The sequence below is a fragment of the Catharus ustulatus genome, chromosome 1, assembly GCF_009819885.2.
Source record: "Catharus ustulatus isolate bCatUst1 chromosome 1, bCatUst1.pri.v2, whole genome shotgun sequence".
In the NCBI taxonomy this organism is placed as follows: Eukaryota; Metazoa; Chordata; class Aves; order Passeriformes; family Turdidae; genus Catharus; species Catharus ustulatus.
Genome location: NC_046221.1, coordinates 139,526,863 through 139,550,222, shown reverse-complemented (window position 1 = coordinate 139,550,222; position 23,360 = coordinate 139,526,863). Strand labels below are relative to the sequence as shown.

General features: G+C 39.5%; 1 protein-coding gene across 5 annotated transcripts in view; it reads right to left on the bottom strand.

Moving 5' to 3' along the window:
• VPS13B (vacuolar protein sorting 13 homolog B) overlaps positions 1-23,360 on the bottom strand; it is a 427,554-nt gene that overhangs the window by 9,472 nt on the left and 394,722 nt on the right. For all 5 annotated transcript variants that reach the window (XM_033079391.2, XM_033079426.2, XM_033079417.2 and 2 more), the window contains exons 51-59: positions 22,938-23,084; positions 21,479-21,744; positions 19,826-19,953; positions 19,047-19,246; positions 16,433-16,551; positions 14,481-15,295; positions 9,264-9,440; positions 8,112-8,282; positions 1,432-1,608 (exon numbers count right to left, since the gene is read on the bottom strand). In XM_033079391.2, the coding sequence (XP_032935282.1) occupies positions 1,432-1,608; positions 8,112-8,282; positions 9,264-9,440; positions 14,481-15,295; positions 16,433-16,551; positions 19,047-19,246; positions 19,826-19,953; positions 21,479-21,744; positions 22,938-23,084 (2,200 nt within the window). The remainder of the gene's footprint in view (positions 1-1,431; positions 1,609-8,111; positions 8,283-9,263; positions 9,441-14,480; positions 15,296-16,432; positions 16,552-19,046; positions 19,247-19,825; positions 19,954-21,478; positions 21,745-22,937; positions 23,085-23,360) is intronic.

The window sequence follows — 23,360 nt, the reverse complement described above, 5'->3', positions numbered from 1 at the left end:
GAGGTTCTCAGCATTATGTGAGTGAAAATGTTATTTACAGATGGAGACAGAGAGAACATGTGTTTATTTCTGTGTGGTCCTCCACCCCTTGGTCCCCCCCAAGAGGCACAGTCCCACTTCCAATCCAGTTGTGGGTAAGAGTTACTTGAACTCTTGTGTATTTTCCTCTCACGCACTGTCAGCTATTATTGATATAGTTTTATGTTTTTTCCTGGCTAACTCTTTTTGTCACATGGTCATGGAAAACATGATGTCTTATATACCATATCTGCAATGAAAATGTCCCTCTACTACTATGGGTTTCTTGGTAAAGACAGCAGCAGAATTAAATCTAGAAATAATAATGTCCTAGGCAGAGACAGCCGACAACAGAAAAAAAACCTTCTGATTTTGCTGATACGGGTTTTACACCTATGAGGTGTATAATTCAGGAGAACAGTTGTTATTTATGCTCATACAAACAAGATGAAGTTGATTTGAAAGAATTCTAAAATTAGTTTAATTATTTCTTTTACTAGATGGAATGAGCTGTGAATGTTGTGGGAAGCATCCTTAACTTACGCTTTATGAGAACTACTCAAATTCTAGTCAACACAGCACAAGCATAAATATTGCTGGTGATTAAAGGCTTAAATATTCAAGGTTTGTCTGGTATAATGACTGAGGTGGAACTATTGCGACATTATCCTCCTATCAATTTCCTGCTTCTCTTTCCTGACTCTCTCCAACCACCATTTCATCTTAAATATTCAAACTGAAAGTGATTTATTGATACTGGAAACAAATAAATTAGTGTATTTTGATTTTTTAAAAAATCTTTTAGACTTTTTTTTTGTCCAGAATTGTTCCCATCAATTTGAAAGGAATTAGCCCCAGTGCCATTAAGTGCTAAGTTTAGCTGGAAACCCCCGCTCTGGTTGCTCTAAGATTAGCCATGTATCTGAAAACAAGGCTGTCTTCTTGTGAAGCTCCATTTTAAAGGAGATGCTTCTACTACACGACTCACTTCTTTCTCCCAGGAACGTACCTCACTCTTAGTGTAGAGACAGCCCAACTCTTTGCCTGCCATAACAAAGCGATCTCAAAATAATGCTCTAATTGGACATAGTGTTGCTCTAATCCTTTTATGTCAAAAACTATTTTGCAAGCACATATGTTTCTGTAACTAATTCTACCGTATTCCAAGAATTACTTCATGCTTTCTGCATTCCGTGTTTCTGTGGCTGTACATCGCTGATCAGTAACACAAGAGAGAAGCACAACATGATGGCGTTTCAGAAAAGCAGCAGAGCATTTGTAAGCATTTAGTGGTGGCATTTCCAAACCTTTCTCTAAGTCCCACAATACTGAGCTGGATAAGTAAGACATAGCAGGTTGTATCTGAACAGCATTTTAAAATTTAAATGGAGGTGTTGGAAATATGGCACTCACCATAGCCTGTCTGGGAGACGAGCTCGGCTGCCCCTCCAATGGGCTTTGTGAAGACGCCCATGATTCCCTTCCCCACACCCGAGATGACCCCTCTGGCTTTGTGCCCAGCAGAAGCTTGGGCCTCAGACACTCGCTGAAAATTCTGCATTGGTTGATCCACAATCCCAGCAATTGCACCTGAAAAAACAAGAGTCTCCAGTAAGTAGTGAAGATAAATATTCCGGAATAAGAGGAAATCTTACTACTGGACTTGAATATTGTTTGGATTAGAGACTGTACCCCATTCTCATACAGCTATTTAGCATGTGACCAATTAGCTAAACACTTTCTTAGCTTTAGTTAAATTAGATATTAACCTTTTTCTTTTAAACATTTAGATCACCTAACCTTACAGTATGTTTTCCTCTTTCAACTATTTATGCTAAATGCTTTTGCTGAGTTAATTTAATTTGGCTCATTCTGTGTCACAATTCTGAAAGTGCTGGGCTAGGAATAAAATCCTCCAGTTTTAGACAACTCGAGCTGCTATGGAAATGGGATTTTCATGTAAGTGAGAGATTGACTTCATGAGAATAAAACCTGCTTGTATTCAATAGATCATTTTTATATCCTCTTCCACTGCCAGAAATGTTCATAAGCTAATGCAACTTTTGATATATTACTAAGATTAGCAGAATTAGACTTTGAGACTTTTTGTTACTTTTTTTTGTGAAAACCATCATATTTTACTTTAATGCGCACGGGTCAAACTTTTACAAGTGACTCAGTGACCTTCCCAGCTTTTAGTATCAACAGAGAACTTCAACTTAAATCTTCCTAAATATAAACAGGTATGTGAGGTGGTGCATTTCTTTGATCTTGAGTTTATGCTAGCCACTTAACCACAGACATGTCCCTAGTTGTTGTAATTTTGATAGATAAGCTCTTTGGAGATCGCTAAGAGTACAAGGATTGGACAAAGCGACTCGAGCTGCTTTGCTCAGTCAAAAGCAAGTCTGCAGGCTTCTTGGTCAGCTCTCAGTTTGCACCTGCAGCTGCAAATATCAAGATAAAACGATTATTTAAGGAGTAGGACTGAGTGTCACCCTGGTTACTAGGCATTTTCACTGCAACCTAGACATCTTTGAAAGTTCTGCTTTGTATGTGGAAGGAAATCCAGGCATAATTCCACAGATTCGGACAATCGCAACCGAGGTATTTGGCCCCATGTGTTTACCAGCCTGACGTGCACTAGCAGAGAGCTGCTAACTGGTTTTCAGATGGTTTTAGTTACTGTCACTGGATAAATGAAGAAATTGCTGACTTTGAACAACAAGAACAAATATTGTATTTGTGCACAGTCACTGTCCAAAGAAAAGACGAGGATGAGAAGCAGCACACATTTCCCCAGATCCTTGTCTCTGGGACTATCTACCAGGAATTCAAGAAACTTGCATCCCCCATAAATGCCTTCCTCTCCTGTTAGAGAGAATTCTTCCAAATTCTGCAGGACTTGCCTTTTGACAAATGTATAGTATTTCCACAGAAAATGCTGGCCTATCTTTGAAGTGATGCCTGGTTTTAATTGAGGTCACTCACTGAAGCTGAGTGTGCAGCTGAACATTCACCTTTTGTACCATAAAGGCCATGAAGTTTTTTCCTTAATGCCATGCCATTGAAGTCAGACAATTTTCAATTTGTTAGTACTTACCAGTTGCTCCTGCTGCTTGACTAAAATAATATCCCATCACCACATTACACAATTGGGATTGTTTGTCATCTTTTGTGCAATTGGGATGCATTTGAAGGCATTAAAAATACTTGGTGTTCTGTTAAGTTACAATATTATACTACCCTGTAACCTCCTTCACCCTATCTATTGAGGTCATCCACAACAACTGCACTTTCAGAACAGAAGTTATTGCCTTATAAAATGTAATCCACCTAAGTCCTAGCACTAGTAAATTATTTACTGCAATACACTTGAGCAAAGTTATAAGGTAATAATAAATAAGAGCCCACTCCAAAGGACCTGTGGTATGCTCCAGGCACTGCTCAGCTGGAATTAGGCTCCGAGGACAAGGAAACAGAATGGAAACTGCTGTGACTGTGTTATTTAAGAATATTTATATAGTGCCCCAAATAATCTATACCTTAATTAGCCAGTTTTTAGTAATTCCATGCTTTCTGTTACTCTGGCATTTTATGCATGCTCTGAACTTGTCTGTGAAGACATTGCCCTTTTTTACCTCAAATCCTTTTGCAAGTCTTGTTCTACCTGCAAAAATGTAACCAATGATCTTATCTTCCTCTGTAATTCCTTATTTTAAATTGCAACTCACTGTCCTAACTTACTTATGTGCTGTGGCCACGCCCACAAATCAGAAAATAACTATAATCTTACTCCTGGTCCTACCACCCTTGCGTGGGGAATCCAGATCTGTGCAGCTCCTTTCCTGTGTGCAGCATGTGTGAGCAAAGGAAGAAAACCATAGGGCAAAGACTGAGCAACCTCAAAACCCAGCAACAGCGAGAGAGTGGTGACACACTGGGGTTCTGGGCACTCCTCACACCAGAAACTGTGCAAAGCACTTCTTCCCTATGCCCCTGTGGCTTCTTGCATTCTAACAGAGTTCTTGGCAGGAGCACCTTTAGGGATGGACTTACCACAGAAAGTTTCTCCCTGACAGATTTCAGTGGGGCATCAAGAAAGCAGAGCATGGAATCACATGTAGTGGTTCCTCCCTTGCCATTCTCATTCTCTCTCACATGGTGCCCTACTGCTGTCCCTGTCCTTTCCCTGTAATGTCCCTTGACCAATATTTTTTTAATTAAATGAAACCATTCTCTATTTTTCTTTTTTTTTTTTTACCCATGGCATTTGATTTTATATGCATGTCCACATATGTACACACAGATTATGCATGTATAAAGAAAACCTCAATAAAATTAAACACCAAAGCAACAAAACAAAAACATATTCTTCCATTACTGGACCAAAGAGGTTCCAGCAACAACGTAACATCTGCTAAACATCAGATGGGGTGCACTCTGGTTAATACATGTTGCTCAGTAACAATAAAAAAGTTACTTTGATAGCTACAAAATTCAGATAGCTCAGAGTATATCACTGGCTTACTTAAAGAAGAATTTGACTATGGGCAGCAACTGGTTTGGGTGCAGACTGACAAAGTTTGGTGAACATAGCACAGCTTACAGACCTTGGCAAAGCTTGGATTGCTTCTGACAAACTCTTTCAGAGCAAGACATAATTGGAAAAAATTCCCCACTAAGAGAAACTGGCCACGCTTTGCCATGAGGCTGGAAGCTGGCCAAGCTGAAGCCATTTTGCTTCCTTTTCTCTGTTGTCTTTCAGGACTGCTGCAAGCGCTTCACACTAAAAACAGGACTGAGGCATAATCATCACAGCAAACATCACATAAAAACATAGCTCAAAGCAAAGAGCACCTGTTGCCATGCATTAATGTAGTTGCACAATTAGTGTGTGGAATAGCACACAGTTTCAGGACTAGCACTGGTATCTTGTGTTGTAGATAGGCAAACAGAGTGGCCTCACAAGAACAGCCACCACCACCTGTAATAACAAAAATCTGAGCTTCTGAAACACAGGCTTTGCCTTCTCTACCAGGACAGTTACACTGTCAGGCAATGTGGCTCAATTCACTTCCCCAAAAGCAGGAAGGAGTAACTGAAATGTTGAACACTTCTGCCACTGTAAAAAATAGCTTTCTGAATAGTTGTCAGCTTTTTGGTTATTCAGATAAGCTCAATTTCCTGAAGGTAGCCACTTCAATATAATATTTTTCACTAGGACCAGCAGTTGAAAATCCAACCTATAGTTTCAATAGTCTCTTTTACATGCTTTTAAGTTATTATTTTAAGTTTGACCCTGTCACGCAAAATGCAAAAGATAGTTCCTCGGTGGGGAGTCAATCATATAAATATTTTTCAAACAATTTCACTGCATTTTTGCCTAAACATATAAAAGAAAAAAAAACACCTATCATAAGCTGTTGCTTCTTTTCATGCACAAGTGTTAGTAAAATGACCCAGAAATCTCCCCCAAACCAGAAAAGAAGACAACAGCTGGCCAAAGATAACAATCAAATCAAACAACACCCTGACAGTGCTTGAGTCATTTAAAATGAGACAGGACAAAGCACTTAAGAATGTACCACAGGGAACAACTTGCACTGAGGAGGAGACGAGAGTACATTATTTTGGCCCAGATTCAGCAAAGCTCTTAAGCACATGCTTAAGTGCTCTGCTGAATCAGGGCCACCGTGAGCCAGATTTTCAGAAAAATCAGAAAGTCAACTCTACTTTCCGGGTGGATACCTCAAGGTATCGGTGAACTGAGGGCTCTTACATGGCTTCACCTGGGCACAAAATCTACATTTGCCACTGTCTTAGCTGCCTGCATGGGTCAGATGGTTTTTAGGAACATGAGAGTACTGTGACTATCACAGAAATCCTTCACACTTTTCAATTTTACAATTGCAAAGTTACGGAAATAGTTATCCTCTCTGCATTTCTGTGCTCATCAAACTCTTCATCCTTGTGAAGGAAAATAACTGCACCTTCACTTCACTTTGTTATGTACGAAGAACCTTAGGTGTGTTTAGAATAAGCATGTTCATATTCTGAATGCACTGGGGAAAAAAAGCAGCACAGTCATACCACCGTTCAACTATGACTGCTTTTTTTTTGGAAAGCCACAATATTCCTTAAACTAAATGGTCAGGACAGCAGCATCTTTCTGACATGTTTGTAAAAATTGAAACATAGGTCTATTAATAATTTAGGTCTTGACATAATTTATATGAATGCTGCTGCCTACATGGAGGAAACATGCTTTTTAAAAATCAGGTTTAATTAAAAAACTTACGTAAAGTAAGTGGAATATTTCTGATTTCTCCCTTAGTGAGAGTTCCATATTTGTCACATCCAGCTATACAGCAATCGTAGCTATTTATCTGGATGCTTCACTGACTTCCCTGCTTAGAAAAAAGGGATTTAGCAGGGAGCAATCTCTAAATAATAATAACAGCGGGAATAAAGACCCTAGCTTGTGGAGGAGCACTGTTTAAATACTGATATGAAGCTCTAAGTTTCTAACATGAAGTCTGATTTCTTAGGAAATCAGGGACACTGGAATTCTAGCTCTGTTTTTTTGTTTTGCTTTTAGCTCGGGTGTACTGTCGCGATCCACGGAATCCTTGTGTGCAGGGAGGGGCAGGAATGGCGCATTTGTGCATCGATGTGAGGAGTCCCCAGCTTTCCTGAAGTGCAGAAACTTTGCCTTGTTACACCCAAAGCTACAAAGTTTTGCTCTTTATTTTAGGCTGTACAGCTGATGTTTTTAGCTCTGAAGGGCTCTGGTGTGTCAGTGAAGGGGACAGAGACACTGTGTTACCTCAGTGTTTTGTTAATAACCGAGCCAAGATCTCCAAACCATTTCACCAGAAAACACACCAGGCTGACAGTGTTTCTAAAAGTATAATCTTCCGTCCAACAACTCCACCTAACTGCCCTTACCCCAATAAAAGCAGAGGGAAAAATAAAACCTCCTCCAAACTGCCTTTGATTTGCAACACCAGAAACAGCTTACTATTGGGACAGTGGCTACTAATATGTGGAATTTCTCCCTTATGCACATTTCTCCCAGGACACTCGCTTGCTGGTTTACAGGCATTATCAAATGTGCTTCATATCATCTAATGTTATTGCTTAAAATAATTTCCAGCAACTTAACCCAAACTAGTAACATTTTTACCACTTCCTCTTTGGGGCTTTCAGGGTTGCGGTTGCAAATTTAGGAGTTGTGTACACTACTGAAGATTAGGAAACAGGACAAATCCTTTCAAGCTTCAGCACTTCTAACCTTTTGCACTGGACTGCTTTTGGTCACTTTGATCTCTAAGAGATTCATACTGTTTAATACACACTAAGGAACTCTGCCAAACAATACAGTTCTGCATTCCTTTGCTGTGTGACAAGTCGAAGTAACCTAGAAAATCCAGCCTCTTACTGCAAAACTTCTTGCAAAGACTTTTTCCACTGTGGGTTAGTTTTCAAATTTTTAGGTAGTATTTTGAAATGGATAGAGTAATCTTTACTTCTAACCAAACCACTTGGCTGCTTGATGAATAAAATTACACTGAATCAGGACGATCGGGGTCTCTTTGTAAAAGCAGAATTCCTCATCAAAGCGAACTTAACATCTGCACTAAGTTGAAGTGGTTTTCAAACAAACCCAAGAATCTCTGATAGCTACAGTGCTGCAAAAACAAGCAGGTTCAGAAGGCATTCCTATAATTAATCGGAAAGTAAACATCAGCATGATGACGTCTTCATGTTGAATTAGTTACAAGTCACGCTGCCCGATGCAGAATTATTCTTTTTTTCCTATTCAGATCTACATCATGTACAAGTGAAAATATAATTTCACAAAGAAAGTGCAAATCCATTCTATATCTGCAATTATTTTATCAGCAAAAATCAAATGCAAAAGTCACTAAATCCTGATAAACAGTATCTAATATACATACTGTGAGGCTTTTACACAAGAAGACACCAACCCCTCCAGAATTTGAAATTATAACTCACAGTTAGAAAAAGCTAGTGAGCAGATCAGAAAACAGTATTATCACTTAACTTGATATTTAATAGTACATTACCTAGAAGGCTAATGCCTAAACGAGAGAGCCCCTGTCTCAGTCCTTCTCCCAGGCTCTCTGGAAGCTGCCTTCTCCATTCTTCTTGTCTGTTGTAATGCTCCTCATCCAGTGACAGCCTATCCATATTCCGAGCAAGACTTGTTGCCAGATTGGTAATTGACGTCAGTGTACCTAAATGCATGGAGATACACATTTGGGTCTGGATCAAAATGCTTTAATTTAAACCACGGAGACGTTGCATGCCTCACTGCAACACTGAGCATACAAGCAGAACAGCAAGTCAAGTGAACAGTCACCCATGTGTAACATGCTTTACTATTTGTTAAGCATCACCACGCCGCTGCTATGGTCCGTGTCACGCCTTTTACATTAGCCTGCTCCAGGTTTGCTCAGTTGGTGGGAACAGAAACTCATCTGAACATCCTTCTCCAGTTCCCTGACTTGTGTAAGGCTAATCTAAATGGAGAGGGGGGTGATGGAAAGGTAAACAAATATTTACAGAAGGAGCCGTGAGGCCGTGTCCTGCGGGAGGCTGGAGCAGAGGGAGGCTCGGAGCAGCAGCCAGCGCCGGGGCAGCCGCGGTGTCTGTGCGGCGGCTGGAGCCACGCGATGGCACTGTTTGTACAGCTTTGCACAGGAAAAGCTCCTCCTGTTCCCATGGCAGGCCAGACCCACTGGCAAATCCTATCCATGTACTCACACAGTTATGACAACTGTATCTACTTTTTTTTTTTTTTTAAGTAATAAATATGAGGAGGCGATGGAGTGTAGAATTTCTGATGGCTAGCAAAAGTGCAGAACACCTTTAATACTTCTGCAGTTATCACATGAAATACTTGCTGAGTGAATATCTATTTCCCACTGGGAGGTTTAAAATTCTGAAGTTTCTGAAACATTCTCATGCACTGCAGTTAAGTGGTGATCTGTTTAATACATGAGACATTGCATGTGAGCCTGTTACCCTCTTAGCTTAGTTAAACAGGAATTGTTTGGTTTTTGAGCCCTGGTACCAGGAATTTCAACTGGCACTATCAGAGCAGCACAAGACATGGAAGGGCCAGGAGACTGAAGGATGGACAGATTTTATTGCTTAAAACTTTAACAATGCATGACAACAAAGCAGTAGTTGAAGTAATAAAGTGAAAGCTCTACCTTTGGAAATGTGTTTTACAAATGATGTTGTTCCTCTGGAAACTCCACTGACAAATGCTCCTGGGCCTCTGGTCAGCCCTTCATAGGGGAGCCTAAAGAAATCAGCTATGCCATTGCCTATGCTTCTCACCAGACTAGCCGGGCTTCCAAGAATTTCCAACGATCCAACAACCCAGCCTGTGCGGAGAAACAAGACACATGTTACAGCTGCAAAAACTGCAGAAGCAGCAGTTGTGAAAAGGTTGTTCCTTAATTATCTTTTTCACACTAGAATTCATTGCATTATGAACTTCCTTTGAGCAAAACACAGGAAATAACTCATCCACTATGAATTCAGAAATGGCAATCTTTCATACTTCGTAAATCAAAGAAATCCTTTTGGCAAACTCACAAATAGCTTTAGAATTACTTCCTTCCAGGAGCTTCCCGTATTTCTGCTAAAAGTGTGTGAGGGAGGCAGATGCAAGAGCCTCACAGCTACAGAGGAATGGGACTGCAAGCTCACAGGGCTGGGTTGGTTTTAGACACTGTAAGGCAGCGTTGTGATTTCACATCCTTACGTGATAGAATTGTGACAGGGAGTTTACACTGATACAATGTACTGCCTTACGGGAGTGTGCAGGTCAATTGCTTGATGGAGTGTTAGGAAAAGGGATGCAGATTTTTGACAAGTGCTTAAGAAGTTATTTTAAATCCACCCCAACCCTTCTAAGCTGATCATTTTCTTTCAGAGCGCAGTGAAAGCCAGACAAATGTCTTCTGCTCAGTACAGTTGTGTAAACAGCAATGACATCTACATGCTGATTAGGTTACTCATAGGGGAGTATTCCTTATGCATATCCCAGGAGAAGTATCTGCAGATCTGGTTTCCTATATAAACGCAGGGTTGCCAGCAGCTTGCTGGATGGCTGAGCACGCAGCAATCTGTTGCTGGAAAGCTATTTGCAGGTCTTGTCTTTCTCAGGCTGGTAGGCAGCAGATTTATTAGGGAAACAGTGCTGCATAACTCTTTTTTTGGCAGCCCAGGGAGAGCAATTCAGAAATGGCAATAAATGTGAAACAGGAACTGTTTGGTCTTTGAGCCCTGGTACCACGAATGTCAGCTGGCACTGTCAGAGCAGCACAAGGTGTGACAGGGCCAGGAGACTGAAGGATGGACACACTGGCCTCCTGCTCTCCCATGAGGGCCCTGGATCTGTGCTCTGCCCTTCTCATTCCCATCTCATCACTGAAAACTCCTGCTATCCAGATGCTTTTCTTGTTTTCTTTTAACCCCTCCCAGTCATTCCTGTGGAAGGCTGAATCATGAAACCGAATAGAAGAGAAAATGTTACTCATATGAATTGAATTAATCTCATGCTATCATTCTAAGCTCCTGGAAAATCTATTATTCTTGTTGAATCTGTCCCACATTTCAGTTCTGGCAGGTTGAGAACTCTGGTACTTGTAACACAAAAAGCGGGAACCAGAGTGGACATAAGAGAGAGGGTGGGATGGACTACAAAAACAAAACCCAACTGTTACTGGCAAGGCAATGAACAGAGCAGCAACACACATTGTGGTCCTGCTGTCGTGGAAAGGAGCATCCCCTGGCAGTCCTTTCCTGCCAGGACCAAGGGAAGCCAGAGCTCCAGGCTGGGCCTGCAATTCCCTTGATGTAGGATTTTTAATAAATTATCTTTGCCACTGTGTGAAGTGCTGAAAAGCTGGAGGGGTGGGGGACGTGTGTACAGATGGGAGAGATGTTCTTTCTGCTTTTTCCGATCAATATTCTTGCAGTAATTCCTTAGAGCCTTTTTCTCCCCTAAATATTCTTGAAATTCCTTGTCCTACACGGTGGTGTGATGCAAAGTGGCTCCAGGACACTGCAGCTTAGTGCCTTGGTGCCCTGCAACATCCCCAGCAGGCACCACCAGCCTGGGACTTGGGGGACTCCAACTCCATTCGCCTGCTCGGCCAGTCAGCTTTTCAGGAATGTAAAACACATAAAAAACAGAAATGAAAACAGTTAAACACAAACCTGAGGGGTTGCCTGGTATGCCATGGATGGTTTGTTGTAATTTGTCCCTGCCTGTCAGGTTTAGGAAGCTCTGGATGGATTGTGCTTACCCTTGGAGAGTGTATGTGAATAATGTGCAACCTGCAGCATGGGGGACAATGCTCAGAGCAAACCCAAGGGCTCCTCACTGCCAGCTTGGACCACCCAAGCCATGGAGGAAGGAGTGAGAGTAAGTCAGGAATAGGAGAATGAGGAACCAGGAATAATCCCTCAATTCACAAGCTCTGTGTGGCATTTTACTTTGCAGAAATACAGTATCATGTCAGGTTACCATTTCCCACTTATGTGTAGGAATTATATTCACTGACATGAAATAAATGTGACTGTATTAGCAGAGAGCCACTGAATTTTCTTTAGAGGCAACTGTAGGGTCAGATATGGTACCAGTGATATTTTTGAATAGAATTTTATTAACTTTTATATAGGGGACAACCTAATTATAAAATAATAGGAGATTTCCATAGCAAATTTGGCTGATTTGAAGTAAGAAATGCTAATCAGTGTATTTGAACAGAGCTCTCCTGCCCCAATCATGGCTTTAATGGATTCTGACCATTCCTTTGCAACACATAGGGCAGTCTAATGCACCCCCTTCAGCAAGCTTTGGGGCAAATCCTACCCCCTCCCACAGGTCAGCAGTGGTCCTGCACACAGTTAAGGGCAAAAGAGTGCAAAGCCCTGAGTATGAGGTATGGCTGTATGGGAAGGCTGGCTGTGCAGGTGCTACCAATGATTTATGCATGGGACAGTGGTGAGTAGAAGGGGGTCAAACAACCCATATTCCAGATTAATGTAGTTAAAATGCAGGAGCATGAAGCCCTCTTCCATAAGAGACCAATTGTGCTAATGGTGAGAAAAAACTCAGGGTTTGCAGATCATATAAAGTTTTTTGCTTGATTTTTTCCTTCCTTTTTTACTTTGTTAAAACAGTCCACTTTTTGACAAGTGTCACAAAGTCTTCAACATAAACCATTTTCTTTGCTAAAGCAAGCATTAATCAGTACAATTCGCCATTTTAATCATGGTGACAGGTTTCAAACAATACATTTCAGTTTTAGTGCTCTTAGTGGCAGTTAAGTATATGTCCCTATGTATTTTCCTGAAGACAAGTTCCACCAAAGCAAACTTCAACCCTCAATACTTAAAACTGCTTGATTTCAGATACATCACTGATCCCAGAGCAAGTGATGGGGGAGAAGCATTTACACTGTGGGCCATATTTGGCTACAGTTTCACTCTTAATTATCAAGCAACTAGATCTGCCCTTCTGTACTATGAGATTGAACTAGAAAACAAATCCAAACAAAGAGCAAAAAGAAAAACCTGCAAGTTTTTAAAGCATAATATTGCAAGAAAATAAAGAACAGGTACAGTAATTTCACGATTATAAGCCGCACTGAGTATAAGCCGCACTTCCGGGTGCCAGGAACTTTTCATTCTTTGTCCATACATAAGCTGCACCTGATTATAAGCCGCACATTACAGTACAGAGTGTGATAAAAGGTATCTATTCTATCACCATCTGTTGAGGGTGGGGGCAGTGATCCTTATCTCCACGGGAGACATTCTGCTAATGGGCCATCCACTGAAACCAGACAGGGCATTGTTCTTTATCTTCTCACAACCCATCCTTCCTCCAGCGAGTCATTTTCTGCTAATGGCCCATTGAGTCCCACTGTGGGACTGATAAAATTACTGCATCCCATTGGAAGTTGCTCCAGCCAAGGGGAAGAGCCCAACATTTCTTACCAAGATAAAAACAGAGGTTTTGGGACACTAAGGGAGTCCCTTTCTCCACTGGACTCCAGAGGAAAACCGGATTTCTCCACATCACCACTGGACCTCCGGAGGGAAACTGCACCTTCTGCAGGAGCACTGCTCCAACTGAATCACATCTGTCACTGCAGGAGGATGCAGCCACCATTTAATGGGACTGCTACCAACACCCTGCCTGACGGGGTGTCAGGTTGTACTCTGACTTTGTCAGGGTTTGGAGTTTGTTTCTTTGTAGTACTGTATTTCTATTTTAATTTCCCTAGTAAAGAACTGTTATTCCTAATTCCCATATCTTTGCCTGAAAGCCCCTTGATTTCAAAATTATAATAATTTGAAGGGAGGGGGTTTACATTCTCCATTTCAAAGAGAAGTTCCTGCCTTTCTCAGCAGATACCTGTCCTCCAAACTAAAACAGCAACATTTTTTTCTTTGTCCGTATATAAGCCACACCTGATTATAAGCCACACTTTGGGTTTGGACCAAAATTTTAGTCAAAATGGTGCAGCTTATAATCGTGAAATTACTGTACATTGTTCTGGAGGACAACTGTGCATGTGTCACAATCAGCAGTGCAAGTCAGGTATGCACACAGTGAAAGACAGGGTCAGCATCTATAAACAGATGAAATACATGTGTGGAGCATGTTACTTCTGTGTGATCATGGAGGAGCCTCCTTCTGTTTCAGGGACAAATTCTGTGCTGCACCAAGACACATCAGAGACCAGAATTCATTATTTCTACATTAGAATTTATGGAAAACAAAACATACCTGGTAACTTAAAAAGACTAATTGCTTGCTATAGATCCTATATGGGAAAAAGTTACTAACAGCAAACTTCATAGTTCTTGGATCAAAGGACAACAAACATCTGTCTGCCAGTTTAGATCGAAGGCTGTATGAAGAAAGATTCCTAATCATAAACTGCACCCAAAAGGAGTTCTAACTACAAAACAACATCCAGGTCCATAATTTATCTCTGAACGCAGAGCAACATGCTGAATAATTTGATTAAACACTGTTTTAGGGAGTTTATGTAAGGAATGTGCGTTGATTCTGACTAGTCCTGTAATATAAACTGACAAAACCTAAGCCAGCTAGAACATATTTTTATGCTGTGTTCAGGGTTTCAGGTGGCTAAAGCCTTCAGGTGGCTGGCTAATGTTTAGCACAACATTGCAAATCTTCACTGGTGTCTGCTCAGCTATTTTATTTCCCTTCTGTTGTATGACAGGGCCTAAAAGCTGTAAGAAAGTATCGTTATCAAACAGTGTCTAAGGAGAACAAAAATCGTACGGCTAACACCTAGGCTACTCATGTTGAACATCAGTCAGAGAATCCTGGTACCCAAGGAAAATGTTGCTTGTTAAGGGAAAGTACTGACCTGCTCTGAAAAGTGCTCCAGCAGCGTAATGCATGGCCAAGGCGTGGACAAGCTGCCTGGCCGTGGTGAAGATGGGTCCTCGCTCAAACACAGAGAAGGAGAGAGGGGTGTGATCTGAGGCTATGTACAGTTTCAGTGAAGCATGAATACTGACAAGGAGATTAACAGGTTGTATTTTCAATTTTCTTAGCTTCACTGGCTTGACTAAAGCTCTTGCATGCTCTCTCACTTGTTCAGGCACTATCAGGGTAGTATCTGAAGCATTCACAGATTTACAAGCAGTTTTGTTTTCTGGAAGATATGTTTCAAACAAAGTCTTGATGTAGTAAACAAAGGTGTCTTCCACATACAGCCTAGCTGGTTTGAGCTCAAAGCTGAGGTCATTCACATGAAACACGAAATTCTCTTCCTCGGAAAAAGCAATACAGAGTTTTATAAAGCAGTTTTCCTTATAGCTTTCCAAATCTTTGTTACAAACAATGAGATTGTTCATTCTTGACCACTGTGCGGTTTCGTTTTTCTCTTCTTGGCACAGTAGGACTGCAAAATGGAAATTGGATTTGCTGTACAACTGATTGTCCAGTTGCAAGTCTTCACAATACACTTGGAGACTATGAAACTGTGGGAGGCCTTCCACAGAGTCCTGCTGGAATTCCTGGGACAGGGAGCTGGTGGCTGGGGCCACGTGGAGGAAAACATTGTCTGCTGTGAGACGCAGGAGCTCAGATGACACTTTGTGGTTTGTAATGTCATCAAATGCAGCAAGACTTAACTGACTGATGAACATTTTCAGTGACAGGGTCTGCTCTTGACTTCTAGACAGGAGGGAAAAGAAGTTTTATTACTTTCTGTCTTTTTCATTCACCTAGCATCTTGCTTGCTTGAAGAGCTATCAAGAGAGACATTCTCCGTAATATGTGGGAAACTGTTTGGGAAAATAATGCTAATGTTACTGGGGTTTGGCAACCTTAATCACCACAGTGAGTACCACCCAGGAGATCTTCTAAGAAATGGGACAGTATACATCTATACCAGGGTTGTCTGTCTTCTTTATCAATCCATAGGATAGTTTGGACAGGAACATCTCTATATACACAGTAATTCCCTATTGCATTTGCTACAGAGACAGCTATTAAAACACACCACAAATACAATTTTCTGACCTTTCATGTGTACAGCCTCAGATGTTTCACTTAAGATTACTATTACAGGTAATCATTTCACATCACATGCAGTGAGTGCCCTCCAATGAAGCCACTGCAGTATTTTTATGCTGATGGCATTGAGGGCCTCCCCCTTGCAATGTAAACTGCCCATTGCCAAGTTTAACAGGCAAATGCACTATTAGATACTGCTGATGACCAGTTGCTTGGGGATTAATACTTAATTACAATGCAAATAAAAACAGTACAACAAATTCCACTCTAATTGTAACAGGATTGCTGGAGGCCAAGCAATCTGCAGCTTAGAAATAAGTAGCATTATAGTTGCACTTGAATGAAGCTGAGGACCAGATTGTAGTGTATTATGGAAGTGGACAAGTCTTCCGAAGAAGGATGTTATAATCAAGCATGATTAATTACTAACTGTAAGGCCATTTGGGAGCTTGTAAGATTACAGATGGCAGGACCTGGCTAAATACATCTTAAAGTGATGAACACACTCAAAATTAATTATTATGGAAAATGTCCTTTTTTAAAATGAACCACTCACATCCTCTTTTTGTACCAGTCATCTAATGTTTACCCTAAAGTGACATGACTTTTGATGTTAGACTGTCCTTTTTAACTGTGATATATAAAGCCATATGGTCTAAACATATGCTGCAGAGCATGCAGCAGTATTAAACAAAACAAACACTTAAGCCAAAGTTAACTTAAGTCAGTTAACACTTAAAAAGCTGACTGAGCTCTCAACAATGCTTTTAATCATCTTTTATGTGCTTTATGTACCTGTTGAGGTTGATACCAACGGATCCTGCTCTTCCTTCTGGGGCCAAGGTTATGACTATTGTTCCACAGTGATGAGTGATGTCCACATAAACACAGCCAAAGCCAGTTAAGAAGACAATCTAGAGGAGAGGGTTAAAAAAACATGGAATGTAACTGAAATCACTATTTTTAATGTCATAAATTAAATTAATGCTATCAATGCCTTCTGGCTGAGATCTGTTACTCAAATCACAATACTATTCAGGAAAAAAGTCAGATTTCAGTAATTCAGAAAATAACTGCTCTGATAATTTCAGCATTTCAGTTATACAGGGAGATGAGATTTGCATCTCACCATTCAATTTCATAACTGAATACATTTTAATAAGGAACTTCTCCAAGAAAAAGCAAAATGTGCTGGGGAGGGTAGAGTTTATATGAAAAGAATAAATAGGAAATTTTAATTTGTGATTTTGGATTAAGAAGAAAGGCATTTTCCTGGAGCTCTAAAAAATCCCACTTTCTCCTCTAGAAACAAACATTATGTTGCTATGCCCTAGCTCAGAGGGCTGATGAACGGCTGATAGCATGATGTAAAACACATGAAGACTGAAAAGTAAGTAACATTTGGATCCATGAAATCTGGCATTAACAACTGAAGACTGAACATATTATTAAGCCATTTAAACAGGTTTGTGAGAACACCTTCACAGGCAAGGTGCCACCACAAGGAAATGGCAAAAATCTATTGGAAAGCATAAAACGTCTAAAAAGGCAGGAAAAATGGGAATTTGACAACAGGTTTGTGTCTTGCTTGCAGGTGTACAAACTTTCACTCTGGAAAGCTGTCCTTAAGAATATCCTACTTAAAGAAGTGATGTACAGCTTTTGGAGCTTAATTCTGCAATATTTCCATGCAAGTTTTGTGTTTCTCTAGAATAGATTAAGAGAGATAAGATTAGAGATCTTAACAGATTAAGAGATTAAGATCTTTTAAAGGTTTGGAAAAATCTTTTTAGAGGAAGCTGGCTTCTCTTTTCTTGCAAGGTTACTGTCAACACAATTGTTTACCAGATTGCAGTGACAGAAGCTATAATATAAAGGAATGCAAACTTGAGAAATAACAAAGATATTGGACTAGCACAGGTAAAATGAACAGCTATTTGTCTTTAGACAAAGTAAAGAATCTTTACTGCTGTTAAGAAGTCACCAGAAGCAAAAACAATTGGAAGTTTAGTAGGATCAGCACTTAAACTGATTCTTGTTAGGCTTTTCATGATACAAATAATTGTACAGATAATTAAATTCCATGAATCAAATTTCTTATTCTTCTGAAAATTATATGTAAGAGAATTTCTAATTTTGACATGTCAGTTTTAATCCTTTGCTTGTCTGGAAGAGATTCACAATCCTACATGGGATTGGAGAAAAAAGAACATTTCCAGAATTTTCAAAACTCCAATTATTCTAAATAAAGCTCCACTGATCTTGAAGATTGGTCATTTTAAATTCCAATTTCAAATGATTCTGATAATAAATACTTCAATATTCATTAAGGTATTAGTTTTAAGTAGTTTTAAATTTACTTTCTGCTAGAAAAAGAAGTACCTATCTGTGACTCCACAGAAGAAATACAAATTACCCAAGATCCTTCAAATCCCAGTTATTTCACAACCTGAACTGAATTGTATGTGACACTACTAGTATATTCCTTATTCACTTATATTCATAGTTTTGTAAGAGAAAGACAGACTTAGAAATCCTGGGAAAATTTTCAACATGTACATCCCAAAACTTCAATAACAGAAGGCTATACTTTTTTTTTGGAAAGCTGTTCAAGTAGACAATGATCCCCAAATGTTGTCTTAGCATCTAATTCCTTCTAGGAGCCAGATACTTATAAAGAACCCTGGTCTGGCATAACATTAATGACTGAAATTTGAAACCTTGCATTGCTTGACTGGCTTGCTGAATGGAACTGAACTACTTGCTATATAACATAACACTCAATAATCAAGAGCATTTTGTGATTTGTGCCCAGGGAAAACATCTGAAACTAGTATTTCTTTCAAAGAGCCAAGCAGTTTATGTTGATTCCATGTAAACTAATGACTTCAAAGATGGAAAAAATTCCCATCAAAAAGAATTACTCCAGTCAAGGAAGCTTTCATTTACCTCAAGACCCAGAGAAAAATAACAGAGGGAAAGAAAAGGGAGGGGTTGTTTTGTTTTAGAAAGACATGAGCAGCTTCTGTAAAGACACAGAAGGAGAATGACCATGATGATTCCTACAAGATATAATGATAAAAATCCCATGATAATTAAGTGCCCAAATTTACCTGGATCCTGTGGCATTCTTTGTTTACAGGGCCCAGAAATTTTCAAGAAAAATCAGTGTTATAAAGCCTCTACATTCATCTAGCTATTTCTAAAAAAAGAGACAGTAAAGAAGACAGTCTGTGCTCCAAAACTTCCACAGGAAGGGGCTTAATTAGGCAGGAGAGTTCCCAGTAGTTAAATAAAAGCCCTTAATCCAACAGAAAGGATACACTCATTGCAGAGGAGCAATGCACTGTGCAGGTCAGAAAGACAACCATTTATGGTGTGAACTAGGGAGTAGTTTATAATGATTTACTTGTGTTCCTTGGTTGTTGATGTCCACAAAATCACTCCATTCATTTATTACTTCATCAGATGACACCACTTTCAGAAGAATACTGGGCAATAAATCTCTTGTTTTGCAATCTGGATAGCTGGAGATTTGATGGTAAAGTTCATGATGAACCGAACATTCAGCTGGAATCTTTCTACAGTAAACTTCAAACTTTGGGGTATCTGAAATTTTATAAAATATACAAGATCAGAGCTTTTTAGCAACTGTATGAAATCAAAACTCATCTATGTTTGCACAAATAAAGTTTCTGTCTGAAATATGCCTAGTAAATAAAAACATTGCTTTTCTATAGGTTAGAATATTGTATGTTTGGGTTTTTTTCCTCTTCTCTATTTCATAAATTTTTACAGAAATAATGTTCCACTGATCATTACATTAACTTACTGTAACCAGATTTTGACAATACATTTTGTGTTACATTTGCAAATCTGAGGAAATGTAAATGTTCCATGGGATTGAATTGACGTCAACAAACTCCCACTGCTTATGGATTTCTTACAGCTGAGTCACCTTGACAGCTGGAACCAGGGAGACCCAAAAGTCCAGAGATAAATATTTCATACTTCTGAACTTCACAGTTAGCTCCAACAGAGTCTCTCACTTTGAGAGAGACCTTCATGAGAGCATCAAGTTCTTGCTATAACCAAAACAAACGTTGAACTCAATTTTTGGACTGGAGATACAGTAAAATAAGTTATACTACAACAGTGCACTGTTTCTAATTATTGCATCATACCCACCTTTGAAATTCTCTTTTAGAAGCAGTGGAATGGAGCACCTATTGTGGATAATGATACGAGGACTGGGATCTTCTGTAAGTGTTAGGTATGTCACACCAAGATGCTCTTGGTAAGTCAGTGCTATAGCCCTAAAACAGAAGCAGACACATTGGATTATGCCTGTTTTGAATGAAATCTCTACATATTATTATCCTGAAAAATTAAAGACATTCAAAACTAGCATCTGTAAGATTCTTTATGATCAAGTCCATAGATATTTATCTACATTTAGGCAAGTACACATCTCCACTTTAACAGAAGAACACGTGGAAAGAGCCTAAAAAACACAAGAGAAGAAATTGCTTCATGGGGTGTACTCATGAGTTAAATTGAACATGTGTGCCTACAAGATGAAAGCCCGAGCCAGCAGAGATTTATATTAAATTAAAGACATGAGATTGTAGGCCCAAATTTTCAACATAAATCTTTAAATTTTTTCAGAAGAATTTGAATATATACTTTTCTGGTACACATGAAAGATATTTGAACAAGTATTTAAATCTGACTGCTCTCCTGTAATAATCCACAATGCTATTGCTCTTTTACATGTTAATGTTATGGATCATCACTACATCAATTTTTAAAATGAGATTAAATGAATTTAGTTCTACTCATTAGCTACATAAAATATCTTCATGCATAAAAATAAATTCTTTTTTTTCTCTTGTGCAAATTTATTGGTTATTACTAAAACCCTCAACCTCATGATGATTTAAAAAAATCCAAAGTCTGAAAATCTCATTAAGAACATGAGGTTCTCTATGCCTGTGGCAGAATGATAAGGAATCCTTCCCTTATTGTTTCCAATAAAATTTTTAAAATCTGAAATCTGTATGAGAATCTTTAGTATCAAAAATGACACCTCTTGGACTCTGCAGAGGAACTATATGAGGGTTGGAATAATATCAAGCACTTCAGGCAAGAGAAAAAACACATCTCTGGTAATGCACACTGATGTAGCTTCTCCAATTTCAGCAGATTGTTTTTTGCTCATACCAGTATAAGCATGAATAAATTCAGATATCAGGTTCAAGAAATGAAGATGCTCATCTGACAAGTCACTGGACTGCTGTTTTTAACTAGCTGCTTCCATAAGTTTGTAAGTAGAATGCACAATTGCACAGTTCAAGCTTTAAAATGTGAAATCTTTCCTTGCTGTAATCTCAAAATAGTTTAATAATCCCTTTTGCTTTTCTTCTTTATCCTCTTATTAGGCTTACAAAAATATATGTCTACTTTTCATAAGCAAAACCTAAATTTTTGTATTGTATTATTACACATTGTCCTTGAACTCTTAAGTTGTTGTTCACAAATTAAAAAACACCTTAATTCCCCGATATAAGCTTTTCAAGCTCTTATTTGCACGCACAGGAAAAACTAGCAGGCCATAAATTCTAAAAAGTGTACAACTTGTACATATCACTAAACTATTTACAATAAAAGCATTGAAGCCATCAGAAGATAACAATTTTTAAATTAAAGTAAGACTTGCCATTCCATATGGGAGGCATGTGTTACTTTGACTTTTGCATGAATCACTTATGGTTTCTGACTAGCTGAGGCTTTACAGCAGCAAGCCAAGTTGGGTGCTGGTGTGTGCCCACTGCACAGTACCTGGTACAGAATCCACTCTTGGCACAGGTGGGCACTGCCACGCTCTGCCGCGCCAGCTCCGCGCTGATGACGGCCGGGAGGCTCCAGAGCTCACGGCTCCCAGCGCTGAAGCTCAGCACCACGCGCCTGTCCCCGAGGGATGTCCCTGTCCCCAAGGGACCCGGTTCTGACAGCAGATCCCAGCAGGGCACGGCGCTCAGCGCCTCACCGGAGCCTGCCTCGGCCGGGCCCACGCTGAACACCGTGCTGTCAGCTGAGTGCAAGTCCTGGGAACAAAAAAAGGTGGTGGTAGCACGGCATGCTGGCTCCTAAAAGGAGCTTTATTCACACTGGGTTTACACAGAATGCTCTCAAGTAGTCAATGACCACAACTAACTAAAGGTTGCACTAGAGTGCATTGCATTAAAGGCTATTTGGCCGAATTCTGTCTTCAGGTATAGGTTTGTAGCACAGCTATCTGAGGGTGCTGAGCAACTATGTCTACTGGAAGATGTTTCTGCCCATGCTGAAGGGTTTGGAACTAGATGATCTTTAAGGTCCCTTTCAACCCAAGCCTTTCTGTAATAGTCTCTGATTCTGTGATCTACAGTCTGCTCTCAGCAGCACAACATAGCTCTACCAAAATCAAGTTACATTCTTGTAACGCAACTGTGTGAACAAAATGCATTTGGAGAATGGATTTTAGCCTCAACATTCCCCATCCCATAAGACTGCCACAAAATGTGTGATGCACAACTGTAGATACTGATGTGAAGAAAACTAAAGAAGGAAAACAATACAGAAACAGGAACTTAAAAAATCTGCCAGTTCTTCTAGGAAGTTTGACCCTGAGAATTCTTTCCACATATTTTACTATAAATGTAATCTTCAATAAATATGTATAAATGGTTGATTAAAATATATTGATCATACACACATTTTGGTTCCTGCAAGCTAGTCCTTAAATATTCTGTGAGATTATTAGAAAACTGATATCCACAATTTGATGCAGTTTATGAAATACATAAACTTTGGGCACATCTCTGGTTCTGCAGCTTTGCTCAGATAACTGGAATCTTCCCAAAAGGATAACAAAAAGTTTTCAGCCTGCCAGGCCAATATACCTCTTTTACATGCAAACTCAGTAAAAATTCTGAGAACATTTTCAACAGCTACTACGGATTACGCTGCCTATTTTACAGAAATGGCCATTAGTGCCTGAACAGATGGAGAACAGGCAGAACTAATTCTGCAATGTGCAAGAATTTGCTGCTTGCACAGATTTCTGAACACAGTTAATTACTGGAGTTGAATTTACCCAGGTTTCAGTACTCTAAATGACATAAATTACTTTATGATTATTAAGTCTAAAGATTTCTGTTCCAAGCTCTGCTATATGCAGCTCACCTAAATACAGATACAGAAGTAAACGACCATTTTCCACAGAAGACAAACAAAAACAGTATCTACAGTGCTTTACCTCTTCTCCTGAGTGGGGTTTGGAAATAAAAAGCTGTGGTTTGTAATAGATTTGATATGATGTATCATTGATTATTGTTGTCTTATCTTCTATCTGTAGAATTTGTATACCTTGTCGAACCATGGAAGAAATGCAGAATTCACACAACTGTAAGATAAAGAAAATTGTGATGAAGTCACACAAAACCACAAAAGGCAGTGAAATGTAGCAATAGAAGTGCTGTTTTCTTTCTAATCAAAGAAATCCTCTTTATATTCATGCACTTTGTAACTGGAGCCACATCACGTACTTTTGAAGTTGCATCTGTCAATGTTATCCAAACATAATTGAGAATTCATTAATTCTTTTTCCAGGAGATATTGTATTATCTTTCTGGGTTACACAGTATGTTTTTGGCAATCTAATTCTTTAAATTACATTTCA